Here is a 20965-nt window from a genome sequence, read left to right on the forward strand (position 1 = left end):
ATATGAAAGTTGGTGATTTAAAGACAGTATCTTCATGTACCTTTGCTTCCACAATAAAAATTACATTGATATTTTCCTATTTGTTTTTATAAATCAAAACCTGATTACTAAACAGGGTGTGTATTGGCTGTAGTGACTAGCAAATGTAAAGCATTTTGCTCAACTAACAAGATACTCTTGACTATTAGACAACATTTTTGTTTTTTCGAAGAATAGATTTTTTCCTGTAAGTAAAATCTAAAAACTACAGACAGCAGGCACTGTTGTAGAAGAGGCATTCTGCCTTATCTGATATAGGAGGGATGTCTCTTTTAAGATGATGCCTACAGATGCACACATAGGCTACATCTGAAACAGCATTCCCTACCCTAGTGCCATCCAGATGTGCTGGACTACAAATCTCAGCATTCCTATGCTGGATGGGATGGTGGGGGTTTCTGTCCAGAATGTGTAGAGAGCACCAGTTTGTGGGGTAGAGAGCACCAGGAATGGAAGCATGTTTCATTTTCGAAGGTGCAGAGTATATAAATGCAGTTATTCATTCAGGCTCAAGCCACTGTGCAGTGACCCACATTTTTCTAGAAGTAGAATTAAAATCCAAGACCAGCCCTCTTCTGATAGAACTTTCAAAATGTCTGTTGTGTCATCAGCATGCCTTTTTCTGATCACTAACTAACAACTTTATGATGTAAATTTGTCATTCTGAAACAGCATGTTCTAACTCAAGAGATCTGGATCTTGTTTTAAAAGTCTGTGTGGCAGTTGTCTGGTCCACTAAAATCTTTTGGGAGTTCTATCACTGACTTCCCTGTGGGTCTTCACTTGTACGAGATTTCTAATAAGGAATTGTTCAATTCTGAAATGCTTTCCATGCTTAGGTAAATGGAGAACTCACTTTCTAAGGCTTCTATGTGTGCAAGCACTTGGCGAATAGCAAGATGTCTTTTGTGTCGCTTAGTAACTATATCTAAATTTTCAAGTTATGATTGCTGTACCTGTTAATTTTGTCTCTTTTTTCTTAGGCAGTAGATTTTGTACAAATATAGGGTGGAATGGAATGCTTTTTTAAATAGTATAATAAGGTGTATTATATGCAACTTGCCATAGTGATTTGATATCAGTAAAATTAATGCATTGTTTGTTTGTTTTTTTAAACCTCGTTGTTACAGAACTTTCTCTGTAGATCAGGCCTGCACAATTTGTGATCCACCAAGCTGAAAGCAGTCCACAAGCCTTCTTCAGCAGCCTACCTGGTCATGTTAGACATCTGTTTTAGTGTCTGTCTGGGAGTGCAAAACAAGATGGGTTGCCAATACTGCTGCTGCCATGACTTGCATTTCCTTACTTGGAAATACAGGTTTCAGGGACTTGGAATTTTCCTTCTCTTATTTATTCTCTCCCTCCCTCCCTCCCTCCCTCCCTCCCTATCTCACTCACACACACACACACCTTCAGCTTTAACTATAATCCAACCATCCCACTTACCTGTCTGTTTCTGCTTTGTCAGCAGCAGCAAACTCAAGGGAGGGATGTCTCAGATCCTCTAGCACCCAGCACAGTGCTACACTATGAGGAAAATAGTTTTCTCATGGGCTGGTGACTGAAAAGAGTGGGTGGCTTAGGGGCTGATGGGGTGGGATCAGTTGGGCCGGAAGTAACCCAGGCTGTTGCTTGAGGGGGGTGGTGCGGTAACCAGTCCACTTCGAGCCAAGGGAAACTCACATTTAATTTGTTGTGAAGTAACTGGCAGATGTGCTGCATTTGGCTTGGTTGGTCACAAGATATTACATTTTAGTATAAACTGCATTCTTGTATGGTTAGTTTATAATGCTTAATGGGCCAATAATAAGCCTTGTCTAAATATTTCTTGCATAGGGTAAGATACATCCTTTGCCAGAACTGGTTTATAGATACATTGATGTGAAACGTTGCTTACTATTGGATATAAATTTAATACCATCTATTCATACCAATATACTTGTGCTATGCAGTATACAGGAGGCCCCTTCAAATATTACATCCTTTTTGGAAAATGTCCAGCATCTACTTGGCCATACTCTTGATCAGACCAAATTCAATAAGGTATTGTTAGGTTTACCTCTTCCAAGTTAGTGCCAAGACAGCTTTTTTCTGAGCTGTGAATTTGGCAAATGCTGCTAAGAAGAGGTGTCTTGGAGTTCTCAGATGGGAGCTGGGAGGGTGAGAGGCAGAAATCTCATATTTTCAGGCACTCTCCACAGTTCTGAATATATACACACACAATTGCCAAATTGGCTTTACAGTCAAATTGGTATTAACAGCTTACTGTTGTACCAAAGCCATAATAAGTAAGAATCCTGGTTAAGATTGGTTCTATTTGGATTGTGCTCTTGCTATTAATATGTATTTATGGGGAACAGAACAAAAATTCTAACTTGTGAGGATGGTTATTTTGGTTAGCCATAACTTAAGGGGAAGGGCTGGGAAAACTGAAGCTACCCAGCTGGGTAGAAATAAATGGGTATTTTGTAGGAAATAGTAAGCTGCAGCTGTGAAAAATATTATTAAAATCTCATTAAATGACAATTACATGTTGAATATTTGCTCCACGGTAATTTTAACTTTGTTCTAGATACAGGTTTTCTTGACTCTTTTTTTAAATCTTCATTTATTAAAATCTTGACCTTAACTTTGTTTTGAGGGATCCAAGTGAAGGCGAAGCCAGTGGCAGAACCGACACCTCAAGGTGAGGAGCCACTAATTAATACTTCGCTGCTAGATCCCTTTGTGTTCAAAGTTTCATGATTCTGAAAGCCTTTAAACTCATGCTAAACAGAGAAGTCTCTATAGATAACTTGTCTTTTTAAAACATTATGTATGAGTTAAATTTCCCATTTCTCCTTTAAATACTACTAAGTTAAACTAAATAACTTCATTTTTTTAAAAAAAGTCAGTAGCTATGTGCCTGCAAGTTCTTAGTAGTTAGAAGTCCCCACACTGGGAACTTCTACCTTGTAAGGCTTTACACAGTCAGAGGTTTGGGGCAGAATTCCATGTATGCTTAGGCAGAAAAGACTCTTACAACTTCCGGCCTTCCCCAGCAAACTGCCTGGAGGATGCTGGGAATCGTGGATTCTTTCTGGCTAAACGCACACACAGTCACGCACTCTTAAGCATCATTGGACCTTTGGCTATGCAAGCAGTTTCCTTCATTGTATAAAATAATCTATTACCATTCTAAGAAGCAGGCCAGCTACGTAACAATCCAAACCAGGAAACAGAACTGCCAGATTCCTCTGCATTTCCCAAATGTTACTGTTTAGGCAAGAACCTTTTGGGTTAATAAGAGTGTATGCATAGACATAAAATAGACTGATGTTGCTTGACAATGATTGTTAAGGATAATACCTTTGAACTGGTTGATGTGGGAGTGACCTCAGGCCTTCAGATGTTGGTGTCTGTATTCTTCCTGCCTTGTGTGCAGGAAAGGCCATGACCCAGATGCACTTTTTGGCACGTAAAGGCAATAGGTTTGGAAACAAAGAACATGAAGGAGGATCAAATGAAAAGGTTCTCATCTAGTTTGTGGAAAAGATGAAATGGCACTTGCTGGGTCATTTCTTTTTTTAATCTTTGCAAGAAGTAAAAATGCAAAGATGCAAACTTCTGAGGCTTGGGTGTGTTGCTGGTGTGCAGTGCGTGAATGGGCTATGCTGACATGAGGAGGTGCAGCCCTTCCCAGCACTGGCCAGGTGCCTCATTTTCTACATCTCCTCTGATCAGTTACAAATATGTGAAGGCTCTGCAGGGCAGAGGGGCAATCTTGGAAGGCTGGGTTAGGTCTGTGGGCTGGAGTTTCCCATCATGTGCACCTATATACACACAACCACCTCTACTGCTACCACCAGGAGAGTCCTTAGCTCGTTAGATAGTGAAAAATCTAATACTGAGATCAGATGATAACTTGTTTTTTTGCCCTTTAATCACAAATGCAGAGCTCCTGAAATGCACACAAGTGCTTCTGAAACCTCCTTGTGATTATTTTCCCCTTGGATTTTTATCTGACATCAGCTGCTTGCCAAAGGCTTTCCCCTGAAGCTTGTCTGTTGGTTGAGTAGCTGGTGGTGGAAGGTTAGAGTACCTTTAAAAGGATAGGAAGAGCTTGGAAGCTCTGTGCAGGATGGTCTCTGCAATCCAGGCCTTGGTAACTCAATGCCAGATAGTTTGCCTGATAGATTGTGTGGTGGTAAAAAGTCAGTTCTTTTTGTATCCAAGTTGACATGCCTGAGGCCACTGCTCATTGTTCCACATCCCAGAATTTATAGAGATGCAGGTACTACTTTTGGATATTAAAGTAGCAAATATTTAGTAGACGCCTGAAGCACATTGAATAATGCTGAAAGAGCTAGGAGACAGCTAAGGATAATGACTGGGATGATTCTGAAACAGGCCCTTTATGTAATGCAGACAGCATAATTCTCTAGGGCTGCAAGTGTATGCACACTTACTTGGGAATAAGTCCCATTGAATTTTGGGGCCTCATATTGACTAAACATACATCAAAAACACTAGCAAAAATGGTTTAGTGTTTTATATTATTAGGTAGTATTTTCCCAGTCAAGTATCAATTTGAATATATAAATATTCTGCTTTGCACAAAAGGTGTGATAGATATGGGGAAAGAGCACACTGCTGTATGTAACAGTGTGTCTCCAAGTGCCATTACAGTAGGGGTGTGTGTGTGTGGGGAGGGGCGGTTATGGCAGTGTGGGGTGATGTTCCACATGGATTTGTGCCCATTGATTTTAAATTTTAAAATTATTTTTTTTTAAATTAAGGATATATCATTAAATTGCATAGTAGGAACAAACAACCTGGCTGTTGAAGATGAACTGAACTCTCTGTGTTGAGACATTTATTTTCTGAAATGGGCTGTTTTAGACCAGAACCATTCAGGATCGTTCCCCATTCTTTTCCTGCCTTCACCTTCAAATTGGCAAACTAAACTTCCATGCTAAGAAGTATGAAGATAAGACTGTCTGTGGATGTCAGGATGGCTTCCTCTCTCCCCTGCTTCCCACAGCATGCATTGCCTTCTGTTTTGTGTCACCCTTACACGTTTCGGAGGTGTGTGTTGTGAATCCTAAAGGAAGCCCTCAGAGTTGGCATCTGTGGGGCCTCCTTTTGCTGCTGTATTTGGCAACACCTCTTCTGAGTGAGAAGGTTTTAACCAAAAGCATTTTAAAACTGGCTGTTGCTTAAGTGTATTGCCCTTGCTTGTTTTTCTACTGAAATACTATTCACTTTTCAGGAGCACTTCTGGAGAGCCTAAAGAGAGGGAAAAGGAGGAAGGCAAAGATTCTAAGCCTCGGTCTTTGAGGTTTACTTGGAGTATGAAGACCACAAGTTCCATGGACCCAAATGACATGATGAGAGAGATTCGAAAAGTGTTAGATGCCAACAACTGTGACTATGAACAAAAAGAGAGGTTCCTTCTATTCTGTGTTCACGGTGATGCACGACAGGATAGCCTTGTCCAGTGGGAGATGGAAGTGTGTAAATTGCCACGCCTATCACTCAATGGAGTCCGCTTCAAGCGAATCTCTGGGACTTCTATTGCCTTTAAAAACATTGCATCCAAAATAGCGAATGAGCTTAAGCTGTAAAGAGCAGTGACATTTCTGGGATCAGGGAAGATTCAAGCTTACATTTTGAATGTACTGGTTATGCCTAAATTGATTGGCCTGTGAAACTCCCCATGTAGAAATTGTCCCTATTGCAATAAGGTTATATATAGTTATTCTGAATTGTAAAATTAAATTCAGTATGACCTATATTAAAAGAAAAATCTGTAGCTAAAGAAGTTATGTTCACATGTACAGGTAAGTATATAGAGCATTCTGTTCATTTTATGTTCATAGAGTTGTATAATAAGAAGGCGTAAATACAGATCTTGTATAGTTGTCTAGACATTGGCACAGAAGTGTGTTTGCTTTGAGCTGAAAAGTTCTTCCTGATCATTCTTTACATTTTCTGGTGGTTTTTATAATTCTTACCTCTGTCATGCATTTTTTTAAACAGTGTCTGTAGTAAAAATGCACAAAAATTGTTTTCACAACTGTAGCATGAACAATTTTAGTTGTTTTAAATGAATCATATATAACAATTGAATTAGTTAAAAGATAGGTTGGCTTTTGTTGTACACGGGATTTTTCCTGCTTCCCTTCCACTCTTATCCTCCTTTATAGAACAGTGTTCAGTTGAAAACAAAAAATGCAAACATGTTTACAGTGTTGGCACTTACAGAAAGGAAAAAAGGGGTTTCTGAGTGTGTTTCGCCTCAGGTCCCTTGAATCACTTTGGGGAACAGAAATCACATCTTGAAGATATTGTATTTGAAAACTTAAATCTTGCTCTTGTGACCCATGGTCAAATGTAGCAACAGAATAGAAGTACAGTGCATATGCATCAATCATTGTGTGAAATAATTGTTTGTTGCCTTTGAAAGAATTCACATACCATTTTATGAAAATATAACTTCATTTAGAGACTGTTCATAGCACAAGGTATTCTGAAATGTTGACCAAGTCTAAGAGCTTAATAAATGCCACCTCAGGAATTAACTGTTTTTTGAAATATTTCCCCATCTACCCCCCCAAAGAGTACATACTTTACAGCCAAGCATACATTGTTTATAACAATAGATGATTACTTATCTGATTGTACAAATTTTGTTCCCATATATCTTGTCTGTGTTTTTAATATTTTGCCCACTTTCTTGTATTTATTCCACATCATTATGCCTGTAATGTGCAGCTGTGTGTAGGCATTTGCCTATGGAAGAAGAAGAAAATTCCTTCATGATTAGTGATATAAACTCTGTAAAACCACTAGTACTTGGTACATTTTAATATTTGTTATTTTGTACTGAATTAATCATAGCGGTTGGTTGTGCAATGTTATTTAATGTCGTAATTACTGTAACTTCAGCCTATGGGCCCCATCTGCACACTCCTGTAAAGATTAGAAAAGTCATTCAAAATTGTCACTTTATTAAAAACAAAATACAAAAAAGCTGTGGTAAACTCTGTAACCCGAAGTTAGAAGGCTCTAAGCGTAGCTAAGCGTGCCATTTGAGAATGGCTTTCCGGCAGATGGACTTGACATGTACTGTACTGTGATGTAGCTCTCTCTTCTGTAACAGTTCTGTTCTGAAACGAACGTGTATTGTTGCCTTAGAAAAAAGGGTGGTGTTTGGCAAGAAAGGACTGTACCCCTTTTTATCTGGTGTTCTTTTAAAACATTTTTTGACGCACGTCATCCTAATTCACATTCACTGGTGCACTCTATTAAAAAGTTACTTGAACGGTTCTCATACTACTGTAGTCTGTCTTTTTGCTCTGCTGGTTGGATGGTTTGAGGTTTGCATGAGGAAAGGTTATGAGAGGAAAGGGGGAACTGTTGTATTTTATTGTCGAGCTAAATCTAGAGATTGGTGAATGCTGTGTTTCTTTGTGTTTGTGTTTCTTTTTATGTAATAGTTCTGTAGAATCAGTCAAATACCATTTTTTCTTGTTTTCTTTCTGAAATTTATTCAGTTTTATTTGAACCCAGACTCTGTATGAATTAGGTACAGATAGGAAATTGTGTGAGTTACTGAGTTTTACTTTTCATCTAGTTCCTGAGGGAGTGGACACACTGCAATACTTAAGATGTCAAAGCATAACTGACTGAAGATCAAAGGAAACCTGGCATTTGTACTACATAACTAATGCCCATCTTCCATTCACAAGCTGTTCAGTGCATACCATTTAATGTCATTCCCACAGGAAGAATGCCCACCGTACATGTCTCTTCTGGCCTTCCTGCAAAGTATGTAGGGTGGTATATCTGACTCTTTTTTTATCCTAACAACAGCCCCATGAGGTATGTAGGACTCAGAGAGAGTGACTAGCCCTAAGGTCATCCAGTAAACTTAATGGCTGAATGATGATTCAAACCCAAATCTATCTATGTCCAGTCCTAACCACTATACTACAGTGGCTCTGTCTTTATGGGGAAAAGTCTGTATAGGGAAAACACCTTTCATGGGAGGCTCACTGTTTATCATACTGTCACATGATCAGACTGGCGTTGCACAGTATTTTTTAAACTTAAAAACATCATAGAAGTTTGCAAAACTGGGCTCCTGTGAAATGAACACAGATGCCACAAGCAGTGTTCCTTCCCATATTTGCTTCTCTGGGAAAAAGCCACAAGCTGTAGTCCATCTCCAGATTCATCAGACTAAGTATATTGGCCTGATAACAGCTGTTTCTTTTCTTCCCACACATTGTTAAGAATGGAATGTAAAGAATGCAGGACTATACTGTTATGTGAAAGGATTGGGAGCAGGGGGAGAGAATACCTTGGTTTTAAAGATTTTGTTCTTGGTGCATGTGCTAGAATTTTACAGGTAAGTTCAGCCTCTCCATTTTTAAAAAGCAATATGTTGTTTTTTTTTAAAAAAAATCACTATATGCATGTCTATACAATTGTCATGAGATCTTCAAAGAAGAGAGTACTGGCCATGGAGAATGTCCGGTACACATGCAGTCAGTGCTGTTGCTACTAGACCAGTTCAGAGCTCATTTCTTACAGCCCTGGACTTGTTCCCAGAGTCCAGAGAGAGAGACCTTTCTGGAGGACCTCCAAATTCTGCCTCAGTGTTTTGTCTCAGCTTTTCCAACAGGCAGTATTATGGCCATAGATACTGACTCATGAATTGCACTTATAACCCTGAGTGTTGTCACTGATTCATGGACTATTAATAAACAAAAATCCAAGGAGAGTCCATGGTTGTTTGTTGTCAACTCTGGGCTGTTCGTGCTTAACCAATGGTTAAACCATAGTGTAGGATTTGCATATAAAAACAATTCAACAATGACTCATTCTCAACTATGCTTTGGCTTGTCTTTATGGGTGAACCAGGTCAGTGAAAAGTTTGAATGATTTTATCAAAGGGCCAGCTAGCAAACAATTACAAGTTCAGATCCATCCTTTCCCCACTTAAGTTATAAACTTGTACCCAAGCTGATGTTTTCCAGATAGATTGGGCTACAACTATGAAAGTTGGTTCTGCACATCTGTTATAGGTCATGCAGTTCAACTACCCTAAAGTAATAAAGGCCCTTGCTCTTTTGCTAAACCTTGAAATGAAGATGTACATTTCCTTCACAGGAATAAAATGGAGAAGAGTGAAGGATTTAGGAAGCAGGCAGTGCAGTGGGAGTAGAGGGAAAGTGTGATAAGATTCTGTGTGACAATTCCTGCTGGGAAAAAATGTGTGTAATTCTTAATATCTTGGTAATTAAAAGTATAGTTCTAACAGTGCTTGGACAGTGAGGCATGGGATAATACCTAATGACTTGGTGAATTACTTTAATGGCCACATCCAATGAAAACAAGATAAGCTTATTAATTAAGTCCTGTCAGCAAGATATTCAAACTAAAGAGGAAATAGCATACAATAGTAATAGGCACTGAATTTTTCATGTAACTTGTTTTTCTTTGCCCAGTAAAATGTTTATTGAAGTTATATCTGGTAGTTTCCTATTTCAAAAATGGCTTCCGATTCTATTTTTTGCCCTGGGAATGTGGATAAGCAGTATGCTTTCACATCTACACACACACTGCAGTAAAAGTACAGAATTCAAAGAAGTTTATCTACCCTTTTAAAAATTAAGTTTCTCTTGCTGAAATAGGAGTTAATACATGCCCATATCCCTTTTTTCCTGTCTGTCAGAGGGAAACCCTTGATGTTAATTATGTGAATGCAATTAACTCTGTGTTTGTTATATAAATAGCATGTGATGGAAAACCTGGTCCAGCTTCCTCAGCTTCTGTAATGCTGTCTATATTACAAAAAGCACCATTGTACATTGTTCCATTAAAACTGGGTTTAATTTGGCCCTGATGTCAGTGCCCTCTGTATCATCAACACTATTCCTCTTCTGAGATCCTTGCCTTGAGGGAAGGCTGGTTCAAAATTTAAACCAAGTAAATTTAAATTTTGGGTTAAAAGGGTCGCTGAATCCCAGCAGCAGAACTTTTCAGTAGGTTCCAGATGGCTGTGTTGGTCTGTTAATGGAAAAAACAAAATGACTCTTAATGTGATGCCTTAAAATCTTTAGATGATGTTGGACTCTTGCCTCCCTCCAGCCTCCAGGACTGATGGGCATTGTGTTCCAACAATATTTGGAGATCTAGGGATTAGTTACCCCTACCTTAAAGATTAGCAGGATTTGTGGAGAGGGAAGTAAACTTTTGTAAACTAAGATCCCACTGAAGTGTTAGCTTTGATGGGTTGCTATCTAGATACACATACATTTATAGAAGAGTGAAATAAGAGCAGAGTCAAAGGGCAACTACATGCTAGAAATAAGTGTACAGATCGTACTGCTTCTACTTCATGGACATTTGGCCCTATTTGCTACTGTTTTCCTCATATACAACTGACTGTAACAATATACTTTCCCAGCTGAAGATAACATTCATGCATATGATGAAGAAGCTTTCACTGCCTAGTCAAGAGAGCTTGTTCCCCAGAGTTCACTTGCTTCTTTGGCAAAAAGGCACCTAGAAAAGCAGTATGGCCAAACATTGGTAGAAGGATTGAGGTGGATCCCTGATGCCTATTCACAGTCGTCTTTGTCTTGGCCTTGTGCTGTCACAGCCTCCATGCCTGAGACGGTCTCTCAAGTCGTGGCAGCAGTACTAACAATCTTAAAGCACCCAGCACTGCAAGTTCTGGGTTGTGGTCTGCAAGAGGGCACGTGGGGTAAGGATCTGAAGCCACCAATTTTCCTAGCAGTGGACAAATTCTATCCTGCTGTCTTCCTTGTCACTTCCAAAGGGGCCCAGAACTGAAGAATGCAGCAAAGGAAAAAAAGCTCAAATTGTTCATCTTTTACCATTTCTACAGCACTTAAACAAAAAGTATTCCACGCGTTTCCCCTTAGACAAAGAACTGAGTGCTGTTATTTTCCAGCCTGAACTTCCCAACCAACCAGGCTAGCTTTGTTTCAAGCACTTGAACCGTTCAGGGCAACAGGAAGCTGCCTTTTGTGTGGATGTTATAAACAGCGCGGGGCTGGGCCCTGGCCTTTTCCGAACTGCTGCCTCCGTTGAGGAAGGAGAGCCCACACCTCCTCTACCATCACCAGCCTGAACAAGAGAGGCCCCCAATCTTGCAACTACGGCAGCCGCAGCCCGAGTTTTGCCTATCTCTTTAGAAATAAATCGGCCGCACCTCCCTCTTGCCAGGCCCCAGGCGGACTAATCCGCTCCTGCTCTTCCTGGAAGGGAAGGATCAAAGGTCCCTCGCTTGGCTGTTGCCTTCAAGCTGCTCCGCCGGCCTCCGCTGGGGACGACCCCGCTGCGCAATGACTGTGGGGCGCACTCTAAAACCCGAGCGCCCCCGGAGGCGGGGGCCTGCGGAGGACGAGATCGCTATCCTCGACGGGGAAGGGGGGGAGGAGGAGGAGGAGAAGCAGCAGCGAGCCCGGGGCAGCTGTCCCGACGAAGAAGCTGGCTGCCCCTCCAAGAAAGTTGCTTTCGCCTTCCTCCCGGACAAGTACCAGCCTCTAGGCTGGGGCGCAGAAGAGGCGCTGGGCGCCGAGAGCAAAAGCAAAAAGCGCCGGAGGAAACTCAAGAAATACGGCAAGGTAGGGACTCCCGACGCACGTGAAACGGCCGGCGGGTGCGGGAAGGGACTGGCAAAATGCGCTTGGATCTCGCCTAGGTCATCCCAGGCTCGGCGCACACATTGTACGCCCTGCAGCCACCCAGGAGGTCACCCATATTCGCTTAGTTACTGAGGGATTCCACATCCTTGATGCGCCCCACGGGGTCAGCCTAGCCGGTTCGTGGCTTTCCCAGGTTCAACTAAGTTTGCTGAATCTACATCGAGCAAGGTTCGATCGGGCCTATAATGTAAAGGAAAAATAATCTCGGATAAAGAAAAGTGTGTGTTGATCCTTCCGGATACTCTTTTTTGGCGAGAGTAGTGACCCCGTCCACTCCCGTAGGAGTTACAGGTGGGGGAAGGGGGGGATCCCTTCCGAGAGTTTTATATTTGTAAACGCAGATGCTTATAAAAAAATTGTATACTTATGTAGACCCATGGTGTTTCAGCAGGATGTTACTTTTCCCGTCTTACAGGAGTGCAACAATATGTAGGGCTTTGTTTATTCAGACGACTTAGGGAGGACTAGCAAAAATCTGAAGTATAGCCTGCAAGCCTAAAATCTGTCATGAAGCCACCTCCTTCCCTCTCCCCCTTTTCAAATCCCTCCTCAAGATGCTACCTTTCCCACAAGACCTTTGATTAAAATGAACACATTATGTTTTTTTCCTTTTTCTTTTGGTTTCTTGCTATGGCACGTTCATCCCTTGCTACCTATATTGGCCCCATTGCCTCTTTTGAATTTCAGGGATAGTGAAGGTGTACCCAATTGTTAGTAGTTTACAGCCTCCATCAGCCCTCACCTGCATAGCTAATAGCGAGTGCTGGTGGGAGCACCAATCCAGCAATAGCTGGGAGGCCACCCGTTTCCTAATGTTTATTCCTGCAGCTGTGCAAAGGATCATCTAGCTGGCGTAGTGCTGTCTAAATAAATCTGTAATAACAATGCAGTCTGGTTTGTCAGGATCTACATGAGGTCTTTTGGGCAGTTCATGAAGCAGAAGGCTGCTGTTGCAAACAAATTATCTTTGAAAACAAATAATTAGTTAAATCTGTCAAAGCAGCCTGCTGCTTTTCCCCCCCTTTCTGTTCAGAAGAAATCAGAAGCCAGTGTTCACCTAGATCAAAAGAGAGATCTGTCATTTCAGCCTGAAAAGACCTCCAAGCTAATCCATGTGACAGATGCTTTACATCTCTTTGTGCTGGATTTCACTTGGCATTCTTATTTTGACAATATTCCCAATTAGCAAGATGTGCAAAAATTGTTTCATGCTCCCCTCCCCCGCTATCACACAACAGTGACAAACAGAGAAAATAATAAACTCCTTTTCCAGCTCAGATTCTAAATTCAGCCTGAAGAGTGTGTCAGCATTAACACTTTACTGCCAGTTTACTTTGCCAGTAAAATACTACTTCTACAATGTATTGATGTATTACAAGTATATTTCTACCTATCATCCAAGGTGAAGTTATTCTCTGCCTTATTTTATATGACAACAACCATGTGAGGTAGGTTAGGCTAAAAGTAGTGGCTACCCCAAAGTACCTAGCTAGCTTTGCAGTTGAGTAGGATTTGAATTGATGTCTCTCTCACTCCTAGTCTAACATTCTGCGTGGTACCCTCCAGATGTAACATGACAACTCATTTTCAGCTAGCATGCTCCTGGTTTGTTGGGAATGGTGGGAGTCCTGTTCTTATACATCTGGAGGGTGTCAGATCATGGAGTGAAGTCAGCTCTAACTAGTATCCCAAACTTCTTGATGTGAGTCTGGTACTGAATGAGCTGCAGTTCTGAGGCACAGTGGACTCTGGACAGTTACTGGATTCAGAAGAGCTTTTTCTGCCCTCCCAGACAGGGACAACAAGGCTGTAGTCCTCTTACCAAGTATAGAAATGTCCATTCTTTTTAATAAAGAAAAACTCCGCCTAAATGAAAGAGAGCAGAGAGTTAGAATTATTGTGTTATTGTTTTATATTATTTTGTATTCACAACCCAATGTATTTTGGCTGTTGGACAATATAGAAGTGAAAGAAATAATAATAAATAATACAATGGGATTGGTCCATTTTGTTCACTTTCCCTGTCCTCTGAAACTATTTTTCATTATAAAACAGGGATGATTTTTTAAGGACTACATCTCCCTTTGTTAAAAAGGGAAGGTTTTCCACATTTGTTTTAGAAATTTCTATATGCTTGGAATTCTAGTGTTAAAATTAAACAATGTTTGTGATAATTACATTGAATTTAGAAGTGTGTTTCTTCATCGCAGTGGAATACTACCTTCTAACAAGGGAAGAAAGAATACACTGTATAGGAGGTTTCAGGGTGTCCATGGAAGTCTCTGGTCTTGTATTTAAACTAAAATGTTATTGATCATCTTCCATGCCACTGTTGATGGCCTTGGGGTATACAGATCAATTGTTCAAGCATGTGGGAGTCAAACCAACCAAAAGAAAACCCTCACAGGCAAATGGTTGATGGTCATAATCTATCGTCTTTGCCTTTTTGCTCCAGTTCATGGTAAGAGATTCACATCCTGTTTCACAAATGTTGCTGTGTTGCATACAGAAAATAAATGCAAAGGGGAATAGTCATTCATTTTTGCTGAGAAGTACTTTGGTCTTTGCTGAAATCAGAGCTCCATTGTTATAGCTAAGGCAGAAGCACTTGATATGGCACAAGCACTCTCAAAATTAATGAAACACACACGATAAAATCATTATCTTGGGGTAAGGTAGGAAAGAGATTGGGCTGTACTTTACAGCAGGGAGGGACAGAAAGTAGGTTGAGATCTAATGATGAATCTCCAAGTGATTGGCAAGGATTTCTTATTCCCAGGGATTTCACCAAAGCCTCCATCCTAAATTAAGTTACTGAAATTAAGGTTTGTGAGTAGAAGGATCTGTGTATCCAGTTCTGATACTGAAAACTGGGCCTGTGCTTGAAGACACTCTGTCTGCAATTCTTTGTCTACTTTCTTCAGGCTTGGTGGAGCTCCAGTTAAAAAAAATACTGAAGAAGATCCTGTAAGCTTGGAACTGCCCATCCTTGCTTTCAGTGAGCACATATATTGGTGTGATATTCCCTCCCAGTATATTTTTTCATGAAAACTATTTTTAACAAAGAACATAGCCAAGCAATTGTAGACCGCAATCTGCATTTGTAGAAGTCAGGGTTGAACTATATGCATTTCCCCACTGCCCTGCCAAGCTACAAAACCTGGCACTAAAATTTGCTGTGGTGATGGTGGCAATAAGCAAAAATAGCTTCCCTTTAAAAGTTGTGTGTGGTTCGCTACTGAAATTCACCAAGGAATTGGCAAAAGGACTACTCTGACATACGGCTACCCTGTCAAGGATTTGCAGCAACAAGCTGCACCTTCAGCTTTTTCCTCAGTGCCATCATCATGCCACCACATTCTGATGGGAGGTGGGTGGCCTGGGTGTACCTCCTGGATGGTTCAAGGGGGCCGTGTGGACACCAAGCCCCTAGAAGTTGCTCATACCAGTATACTCCTTCGGGATTAAGTCAGCCAGTGGCAAAGAGGTACTGCCGAAAACATTCAGAGGATGCATGCTCAGCTCCTTCTAGGCTACTGATTGGTCAGCTGCTTCTCTGGAGACCAACTTTCTTCGTCTTTATCTGGAGAGGAAAGAGCCAGCATTAGTCTAGTTAGGGCAGGATGTCCTAGTTGTGGGTCTTGCAGTGTTAGAACTCATGAAGAGGATTGTCGCGAGATTCAGAACAGATACAAGGAAGTAATTCACGTCCATGAGAGGTACCGACGGCCAGCAATTTGCAAGGCTTTACAATGGGATTGGACAAATCCATGGAAGATCAGGCCATCCATGGCGACTAGCCCTGATGGCTGTTTGCTCACTCCAGTATCAGGGGCAGTGTGTCGGTGCACACCAGTGGCTGGGGAGACTTGCGGGGAAGGTGCTGTGGCATTCATATCCTGCTTGGAGATCTTCTGGGCTAGAAGGACCCTTGGGTGGATCCAGCAGGGCTCTTCTAATCTTCGCATCCTTTCCCCCACCCCTAACACAGTAACCACCTCCAAGCTGCTTTGATGAATTACTCTTCCCATTCTAGAACATCCGTTTTAGTGAGCCAGCTTGATGTTTCATTGCATTTTTAAAGCAGCAGACTATGTCTGCATTTCTCTCCACTTCGTTCTTTAGTAAATACATTGAACTGAAAACTGGGGTTGATTTGATTCTTTGGCCTAATCTGAAAGTTGGCTTACCCAAGCCGTGGACTGCTTGGCAGACACACCAGCCTGGTTGTTAAAAAAAGCTCCAGAAAAGCCCCCCCCCCCCCATCCTTTTGCACATATTGGAGCCATGAGCCTGGCTTCCTACTTCATCCAGGACATGAGCAGTCAAAGCTGCCTATTTCATAGATATATTAGCACTCTACTAGGTCAGGAAAGGGTGTCTTGCAACCTGCCTTGCCTTGCAAGGTTGAAGGTGCAGACTCTGGCTTGTCACACCACAATCACCTGACCTCACAGTCACAGTCATCTTGCAATAAACCCTGCTGTGTTAGGTAAACTCTGGTCCAGTTTTTTTAAAGCTTCCTTATAACAGTTTGATAAGAGAAAGGAAAAAAGAGGAAAAACTGGTTACACAGACTTCAATAGATCAGTTTCAGTGCATTTATATGAAGTATGCGTGTGTATGCACATACCTATTTATTTATTTATTTATTTATTTAAAACATTTCTATGCCGCCCCATTTGCCGAAGCCTCGGGGCGGCTCAACATAAAATTAAAATATAAAACATTCAAATATACATACAAATTAACAGTATAAAATAAGTCGCCCTGGCCAGATAAAATAAGCAAATAATATTAACAATTAAAATGACTTTAAAAAAAAAAGGTCTTTGCCTGGCGCCGAAAAACAAATAACGACGGCGCCAGGCGGACCTCTCTGGGGAGCGCATTCTATAGATTGGGCGCCACCTCAGAGAAAGCCCTCCTCCGAGTACCTACCCTCCTAATTTCCTTCATGGAGGGTTCCCGGAGAAGGGCCTCTCCCGCAGATCTCAAGAGGCAGGCGGGCGTATATGGATGTAAGCGCTCCTTCAGGTAACCAAGACCCAAGCCGTTTAGGGCTTTATAGGTCATCACCAACACCTTGAATTGGGCCCGGGCTTCAATGGGAAGCCAGTGAAGCTGACGGAGGACTGGAGTCATGTGAACATAACGCCCAGTCCCCATCAGCAGCCTGGCAGCTCTATTTTGAACCTACATGCTCACGTAAATACAAGTTTCTAAGAACTATCTTTAACTTTAAACAAAAGCAAACCAAACATCAAAATAAGTATCTGTTTAGAAATAGGGCCTGTGCACAACCATGCTTTCAACTTTTGAACAGGTAAAGTCTTCATTACATTATAGCCAGTGAGTATTTATCCTTCCAATGTTGTAGTACAACAGTCTTTTTACTGGCACAAGGGTGCACTGAGCATGCATTAACTTTCATGAAGTAAGGAGATAATTCAAAAGAGCCTGTGCATCAGAAAGTGTGAAGGAGTGTTCCTGTACAAAAATGTATTCATATACTGACTTCTGCCCAGAATTCTTGCACAAGGTGGAAAGTTTGTGCCAGGAGACTCACTTGACTCGCAGCTTCCTAGAACCTGCCACCTGCCACCCTCCTCTCTGGCTTACCTGACTCCCTTGCAGCCTCCATTCAGCTTCCTGCAAAGACCAGCGAGTGAGCTCTCCCTGAGCATGCGCTGCAGAATGGCCCACAGCCCGCCAGAGCAGACGGTCGGCATAGCATAACCTGGTATTGAAGCAAAGCTCTGGCCCCCCCTTGGCTGCCAGGAAATGACTGGCATTCCCAGGATTTTCCCTTCAGGTGCCTACACTGCTTCAGCTGGGATTGTTGGACAAGTCACAGAATGACTCCAGTTGGAAGAGCCTGTTTTTATAATGCTTGGGATATTTTCTGACCTAAGCTGCTATTAGTGAATAATTGCCCTCCCCTTTCTTTTGGCCAGAGAAAACAGTTATTTTTTGAGCTTTCTCTGTTCTTTGATGATGCGGTATGTTCTTCTTTCCAGAATGTGGGCAAAGCACTGAGAAAAGGATGCCATTTCCTGATACTTGGCCTGCAGGGACTGGCTAACAGCTACTCATCACCGTTTGGAGTGGCTGCTTCAGTAGCAGCCACAGTTCACTAGACACGCAGCCTGCTGCTTTTGGGAAAAAGGAAGAAAGGAGCCATCCTTGAAGCACATGGCAAGACCTCCTTTGCTTGCAAACTTTGTCTTTGGAAGTGACTCTGAGCTTGGCAGTAAAAATGAAGAAATGGGTTGGATTGAACATTTGGGAAGGCTTTGCTCTCTTTATTTTCATAAGCGCTGGCATGAAAATCCGATCAAAAGAATAAGTTTGGTGAAAGATGCAACACTTTGATTCCCGGTGTCATATCTAGTACATGATGTACTTTTTTCTGCAGCATTTTCTTAACTTTTTCATAACTGCTAGGTTAAAGAAGAAGGACTGAGGTGAAAGGTATAAAATCTGGGCCAGATTGAAAAATCTAGTATTTTGTATGGACATAAATGCAAATGTATGCACAGAAGCCGAAGAAGGAACCAAGTAAGAGAGGAAGGAGGGGACAGTGGAGACCAAGAGGCAGGTAAAGGCAAGAAGTGCAAGAAGTGAAAGAGGGAACTTATCACTAGGGGTGGGTGAAAAATTTGCTCTGCTGATGGTGCAATCCTATGCCTGGTTAGAAAAAATTCCTACAAGAACGGCATGCATACCGAATGTGCAACTCCTGAGTCTTTCAGTGAGTCAGTGACGGAGTTGCTTTCTGAATTCACATTTTTTGTGAGCTTCCCAGTGCAGCTTGCCTGAGGAGACAGGCATACAAAAATTGTGCATATTTGGGAAAGTGCACCCATGAGGCATAGATCTGAGCAAAGCGCGTGTAGAACAGCATTTTGGTAATGCAAAGTACTTGGGGCAGGTGAATGCTAAGTTTAAAAACATGCACATTAAAGTCTACGTTCTTAATGTGTGCAAAAAGGTATGAATTTCCATATGGGTTAAAGAATGTAAACTTTTGTGAAAAGGAGATAGAATGAGCTTGAGCTTGATCAGACTGAGAGTGATCGGTCCATGCATCCCAGGTGTTACCTTTTCCTGGCAAAACTGCTGTCCTTTTAAATGCTGCATGATGCTCTGGAGGCCCTTTGCAGCCTTGCATCTCCCTCCTGGGGAAAGTTGCCTGGGCAGGATGCCCATGTGCCCCAGCACAAGCTTTCCTGCCATGCGAAGAAGGGGAGCACCACACCACTGGGCTGTGACTCCATCTTCTCTTTCCCACTCATCATGTGGCATCATACCCAGGCAGTTAAAGATACACATTTTATCTAATGGCTTGATAGGGGTGCCCATGTCCGGTGATGTTAAAAGTTCTGGTATTTTAAGAGGTCTATTCCATATGAATTACTGTTTTAGCTGCTAAATTGTTTTTAAATTCTATATTATGGAAAATGTTCCAACTTTTTTCATTGTACTATTCTTTGGTTTATGGAACTATATTAAACCACTCGGGGGGCTTTGGTTATTGGATGGTATCGAAGTTAAATAAATAAGCAATCAAAATACCAGCCATGCCTTCCTTTTATTCCGTTGTGTTGCCTGTGTCCTTTCCCATGCCGCACCCCCACCTTTCCTTCCTGCAGCCACATCATGCCACCCACACCTGTCCTTCCTGCATCATGTCTCCTTTCTCTTCATTGCGTTGCACCGTGCTGCCTTTCCCCTTAAATTTTCCAGTGGGCCAGAGAACTGGAGAAGCAGCTGCTACGGCCCTTCCAAGATCCTGCCGGGTCAAAATGACTGCCTCTGAGGGTTGGCAGGCATCCTCACATCAGACATGGAAGGGGCGCCTCAGGAGATTGCTGACACAGCAGCCTGGCCACCTCCTCTCCTCTCCTCTCCTCTCCTCTCCTCTCCTCTCCTCTCCTCTCCTCTCCCCCAAGTGGCGTTGCTCTTGCAGCCTCAGAAGAGCAGCCAGCACTGCTGTTTCTGCACTGGCTGCAAGGTGGTGAGAGGGAGCACCTGAGTACACATCTCCAGTTACAAGGTCTGCATGATTCTCTGATCTTGTACCTGGGAATCTCAGGAATCATCATCAGCTGCAGCTGCAGCTGGAGTCGCTACTGCATGCTGCCTCCACTGCCATCACCCTTCCTTCTCCCCCTCCCCTTCCTTTGGGTACTACCCCACAGCCATGCCGAGGCTGTTTAGAGAGTGTAGCACAATCCTGTGCTGTAAATTGCTCAAAGTATTAATCAACCGTGATTCCTGTTCTGTATTTCTTGGTTCAGATCTGTATCCCACTTGATTTTAAAGGAAAACTCATGCTCAAAAAATAAGCTAAAAGTTTACTAAGAAGATTTTAGGTTGACAAATCTGCATTCTGTATTTCAGTTGTGTTCCTTGAACGTATATATATTTAGTCATTAGTTGCATCCTAATACGAGGAATGAAAAGTATTGATTAATAAGAAGGGCTAAAATTGTCTATTTGATGAATGAGTTCTTCATAAGAAATTATATTATTATCTACCAATAAACTTAATGTGAAACAGTTTGGCTTGATGTTGATGTATCTCTTATATTCTGTTCTAAATAAGTTCATTATATATAATTATATATAATGAACCCATTCTTTATAAAATACTATTTAAAGACGTAAGAAAATTACCAAAAAAAAAAAAAAAAACCCAACAACAACAACGCCATCCAACAGCAAAAGGAAAACTATTTAAGAAACAAATTCTGAAGTTCTCGTGCTTTTGCTCCGTGCCCTCCCCCAGTACCATCTGGCCTGCAGAGGATATGAAGGGGGGTGTCCACACTAGGAGATGCCTCCAGTTCAAAGGTGTCCACACACCAGTGGTGGGGAACCTGTGACCCTCCCGAGGTCCCCATCTGGCTTTCTGCGGCTTGCCCAATGGCCCCACTCCGCTCCCGGCCACTTCTGGTTTGCTCGCTTTTCGGCTTTTGTTCTGTTTCCTCTATTCTTAGACAGTTGAAATGCTTCCCCCACGGCTTAGTTATTGGCAGTAAGTTTTACAGTGCAATCCCATGGCCCCTAAACAGCATCCAGAAGGGATTTTTTTTTGGGGGGGGGGCAGCTCTGATGTCCTGGAACAGCTCCAGCATTGGTGTACTCCAAGTGCCCTCTGCTGCCTTCCCCATGCAGCTGGCACAGGCAGTCCC

The 20965-nt window shown here is 42.0% G+C and overlaps 2 protein-coding genes across 8 annotated transcripts in view; both read left to right on the forward strand.

Annotated features, from left to right (window-relative positions):
- The window catches only part of MARK1 (microtubule affinity regulating kinase 1), an 87912-nt gene extending 80562 nt beyond the window's left edge, over window positions 1-7350 (forward strand). For 5 of the 7 annotated variants that reach the window (XM_044429035.1, XM_044428954.1, XM_044429122.1 and 2 more), the window contains 2 exons: window positions 2681-2725; window positions 5291-7350. In XM_044429035.1, coding sequence (XP_044284970.1) covers window positions 2681-2725; window positions 5291-5645 — 400 coding nt within the window. In that variant the 3' untranslated portion in view covers window positions 5646-7350. The remainder of the gene's footprint in view (window positions 1-2680; window positions 2726-5290) is intronic. The other 2 variants (XM_044429314.1, XM_044429396.1) reach the window with 1 other exon arrangement.
- Window positions 7351-11311: 3961 nt separating this feature from the next.
- Window positions 11312-20333, forward strand: CUNH1orf115 (chromosome unknown C1orf115 homolog). Its single transcript, XM_044448156.1, has 2 exons — window positions 11312-11684; window positions 17786-20333. The coding sequence occupies exons 1-2, from the start codon at window positions 11403-11405 to the stop codon at window positions 17903-17905; spliced, it is 402 nt and encodes a 133-aa protein (XP_044304091.1). The 5' UTR covers window positions 11312-11402; the 3' UTR covers window positions 17906-20333.
- Window positions 20334-20965: the final 632 nt, after the last annotated feature.

The sequence above is a fragment of the Varanus komodoensis genome, unplaced genomic scaffold, assembly GCF_004798865.1.
Source record: "Varanus komodoensis strain SLA01 unplaced genomic scaffold, ASM479886v1 scaffold1, whole genome shotgun sequence".
Taxonomy (NCBI): domain Eukaryota; kingdom Metazoa; phylum Chordata; class Lepidosauria; order Squamata; family Varanidae; genus Varanus; species Varanus komodoensis.